The sequence below is a fragment of the Chiloscyllium plagiosum genome, unplaced genomic scaffold, assembly GCF_037043375.1.
Source record: "Chiloscyllium plagiosum isolate Xiang-an unplaced genomic scaffold, Cpla_swu_hap1 HiC_scaffold_11, whole genome shotgun sequence".
In the NCBI taxonomy this organism is placed as follows: domain Eukaryota; kingdom Metazoa; phylum Chordata; class Chondrichthyes; order Orectolobiformes; family Hemiscylliidae; genus Chiloscyllium; species Chiloscyllium plagiosum.
The window spans coordinates 84,521,677-84,525,863 of NW_028270149.1; the positions used below are offsets into that span (position 1 = coordinate 84,521,677).

At 45.1% G+C, this 4,187-nt stretch overlaps 1 protein-coding gene across 1 annotated transcript in view; it reads left to right on the forward strand.

The window, feature by feature from the left end:
• Positions 1-3,466: 3,466 nt before the first annotated feature.
• LOC122557066 (serine/threonine-protein kinase 26) overlaps positions 3,467-4,187 on the forward strand; it is a 124,391-nt gene continuing 123,670 nt past the window's right edge. Inside the window, exon 1 of the mRNA XM_043704337.2 lies at positions 3,467-3,964. Within this exon, the coding sequence (XP_043560272.1) occupies positions 3,923-3,964 (42 nt within the window). The 5' untranslated portion in view covers positions 3,467-3,922. The remainder of the gene's footprint in view (positions 3,965-4,187) is intronic.

Here is a 4,187-nt window from a genome sequence, read left to right on the forward strand (position 1 = left end):
ACTTCCCTCAGTTCATAGAATCCCTACAGTGTAGGAGTAGGCTATTTGGCCTAATGGGTTCACACTGATTCTCTGAAGAACATCCAACCCAGACCAACCCTATGTGACCCTGCATTTCCCATGGCTAATCGACCTAACCCGCACATGTTTGGACTGTGGGGGGGAAACCGGAGCACCCAGAAGAAACTGACACAGACCACGGGGAGAATATGCAAACTCCACACAGACACCAGAGGGTAGAATCGAACCCAGATCCCTGGTGCTGTGAGGCAGTTGTGCTAACCACTGAGCCACCATGCCATCCTATTGCCATTCAAACACATGATCAACAAATGTAGACCTTGCCACTGCCAACCACATCTGATGAAAGAGTAAAAATCAACACATGTTTAATTTAAAGACAAACATTTTGATTTCAGATTTCCAGCATCTGCAGTATTTTGTTTATGCATTGTGATATTGAGCTATGCATATTTTAAAATATAAAGCATCATTTATAATTTTGAATAATTATGAAATGAAGATTGAACTCACTGAAGCATTAAATGTTTGTAACATCCATAGCAGAAAGTATTTTGACATTTGACTAAGTCAGTAATTCACCTCACAGTTGAAATTCTCTCTTATTATATTTGAAACAATCAGTAGAAATTTTATTGCATTTTGACTACCTCAGTTGAATTATTTCAAATAAAGAAAAATCCTAATCTGAAATTTTATTTTAAAAAATGGAAATACTATATTCAGCAAGGTAAGCAGCATACTTAGAAAGAGAGAGAGAAAAACAGAGTTAAAATTTTAGGTCTGTGAGCTTTCAACAGATATAGAAAAGCTAGAGATGTAATCGGTCTTAAATAAAGATAGAGGAAGGGAAATTCCTCGGTAAATTCCTCAGATTCACAGCATTTAGCTTTTGTAAAAGGAAATCATTTTTGCTTTGTAACATTCCAGAAATTTTAACTGTTATTTTTGGGGATTACAATCCCCATTCCCATTCATCTATAATAAAGCCCGCAGCTTTAGTGGTTGAATCATCCATTTATTTATTCCAAAGGATTATAGGATTTTCATATTTTCTGTCGGGGGGATGGCATGTGTTGTGTCAACACAGAGCAGTTCTCTTCATTTTCCATGAAGTTTTTGTGTGCCTTCCTGATGGCAAGTATCAGCTTTGGGACAGTGAGCACATTCACATCTCTGTAGGTTATGTTTTCAAGGCTCATTCCACACCTTTCATGTACACTGAGGCTCCACTATAGTACTGAGAGAGTGCTAGTTGTTCTGTCTCTCAAATGGGATGTTAGTAATTCATTTAGACACTAGGTGTTAAGACATAAAGTCTGCCTCCTCAGATCGGTAAAAATTGCAACCATGGGGAAGCCAAATATCCGTTTGTATGAACAAATTCAGCAGAGAGATATAATTGGCACTCGTCTCAAGGAAATATTGCTCATTAAGTGTATTCAAGGCTGAGTTCATGTTTTGACAGACAAAGGAGTCAACAGTAATGGCAGGCAAGTAGAGTGGTGACGATAACCAAATCTTATTGAGTATGGAGCAGGATCAAAGGGCCAAATGGCCTATTCCCAGTATTTCTGCTATTTCTTTTCGACTGTGTGGACTTTCAATATCTGTGTGTGGCAACAGCTTTAGGAACTGGACATCAATGTTGCAAACAGCATCTGTATACTGATCGCCATACATCAACCCTAAACTATGTGCCCACAGCTTACAGAGAAAGTTGACTTCTCTTGATAGAATCATAGAATCCCTACAGTGTGGAAATAGACCATTTGGCCCAACAAGTCCACACCGACCCTCTGAAGAGTTACCCACCCAGACCCACCCAGACCCATTCCCCTACCCTCTTACTCTACATTTACCCCTGACTAATGCACCTAACTTACACATCCTTGAGGACTATGGGCAACTTAGCATGGCCAATTCACCTAACCTGCACATCTTTGGGAGGAAGCTGGAGCACCCGGAGGAAACTCGCACAGACACGGGAAGAATGTGCAAACTCCACACAGACAGTCGCCCGAGTCTGGAATCGAACCCAGGTCCCTAGCGCTATCAGACAGCAGTGCTAACCACTGAGCCATTATATTGCCCTACACCCCATGTTCCTGTAGACTCTGTATGATCCCATTCAAAATGAGAGCAGGCAGTTACCCCTGGAATCCTGGCCAACACTTATCCCTCAAATACTCGAGAAGGAGAAGGGCAACAGATACAGGGAACACCACCATGGCAAGTTCCTCTCCGAGCCACTCACCATCTTGACTTGGGAATATATCACCATTTCTCCACTGTCACTGGGTCAAAATCCTGGAATTCCCTCCCTCACCAGATATGTCATTGAGGTCGCACATCAACGACTACAGTGGTTCATGGAGGCAGTTCATCACCGCCAGGGACCCGGCTTCATTTCCAGCCTCGGGCGACTGTTTGTATGGAGGTTGCATGTTCTCTCCCTGTCTGCTGGGGTTGCCTCACGGTGCTCCGGTTTCCTCCCGCAGTCCAAAGATGTGCGGGTTAGATGGGTTAGCCATGGGAAATGCAGGGTTACTGGGATAAGCTGCGAAGGGAAAGTCTGAGTGGATGCTCTTCAGAGGGTTGGTGCAGAATTGATGGGCTGAATGGCCTATTTCCTCACTGTAGGATTTTTATGATTCTATGATTAGTTGCTGGTGTGGCATACAACCCACCTTATAACACTGACTACACTTTAAAGTAATTCTTTAAACCTTCTGGATCTTTGTTTCATTCAGGCGTGCGTCACTGGCTGGGCCAATGTTTATTGCCTGTCCCTAGTTGCCCTTGAGAAGGGGGTGTTGAGATGCATTCTTGAAACACTGCAGTCTAATTGTTGTAGGGATGGAGTTCTAGGATCACCTGAGATTGGGAGAAGGGTAAATGCAAGTCTTTCTTTCATTATTGACCGTATTCAAGTTGAAAAATACATTTGACAGTGATGAAATCACCCTTGCAAATTCACCAACAGACTACCCTTGAAGTGTACATTAAACCAAACACCCGAATACTCTGCAGGAGACATTCAGGATGGATAATGTTAATCGATCAATCCTTAACCTCGTCCCCACGTTACAAATCAACTGAATATTGTATTTCCTGCACCTTACATACAGTGCCTTTGCAAAACGAAAGCAACTACTTCCACCACGATTCAATGACACAACCGGTAAGAAACTGTCATCAAAACTTGAATGCAGAAATTTCCCTCAAACAAGAAACTGGTTACTCTTGAGAGCTGGCAGCAAAAGCTGGTGAGTGGAACAGCAGTCAGGGAGGGAGTCTGACTGAGGTCAGCAGTGAGTAATGATAGAGGGAGGGCTGAGACTGAGCTCCACTTACTGGGGGAAGATGCCAGTTTGGAAAGTGACCTCGCGTTGACGTGACTTGAGTATGCAACTCCACCCAACACACACACATACATACATAGAAGGGAGAAGAGTCAGGGCCTAAACATGGCGTTACAACAGAGGGGGAAGGGGAAGCGGGGGGAAGAATGAAGACCATGTAAACACTCACCAGACACCTCCTTCAAACCAGAGGCAGACTGTCCCTGCGAGGATACAAGACGAGCTGGGCACTTAGAGACAGCGACAAGAGAAACAAAACAAAAAGAGAAAGTTTTGGCAAAGTTTTGCACAGGAGAGAGACTTGAGGAGGTTGTTGTGTGGTGAAGGGGAAGGAGGTGAGTTGTACGGAAGCAGGTCCGGAGAGAGTTAAACTTCTCTGCTGTCTGCCCCGGTAACTTTAGCCGCGATCTCCTTCTCTTCGGACTTGTTCAAACAGCGAGAGGGAGCCGGGACACACAGACTGTGGGGAGACCAGAGACTTCCTGATCGCTGCTCCGACCCGCACTAAAAGGGCATTTCTACCAAGGCTCCGGACCATGGCACACTCGCCAGTGCCAGTCCAAGTGCCAGGGATGAAGGTAAGGCCCGGGCTCTCTCGGACTGGGGTAAAGGGGGGGGGGGGGGAAACTCCCTGATCCTCTCAAACTTCAGACCCAGCTGGAACAATACCACAGCAATGTCCTTCCGTGCTCCTCAACAACCGCCCTCCACTTCCTTTCCGACTTCCCCTCTCCTCCTCTGCCCCTTCACCCTCCTCATCCCCAGTTACCCCGCTCTTCCACCACATCCACCCCTTCCCTC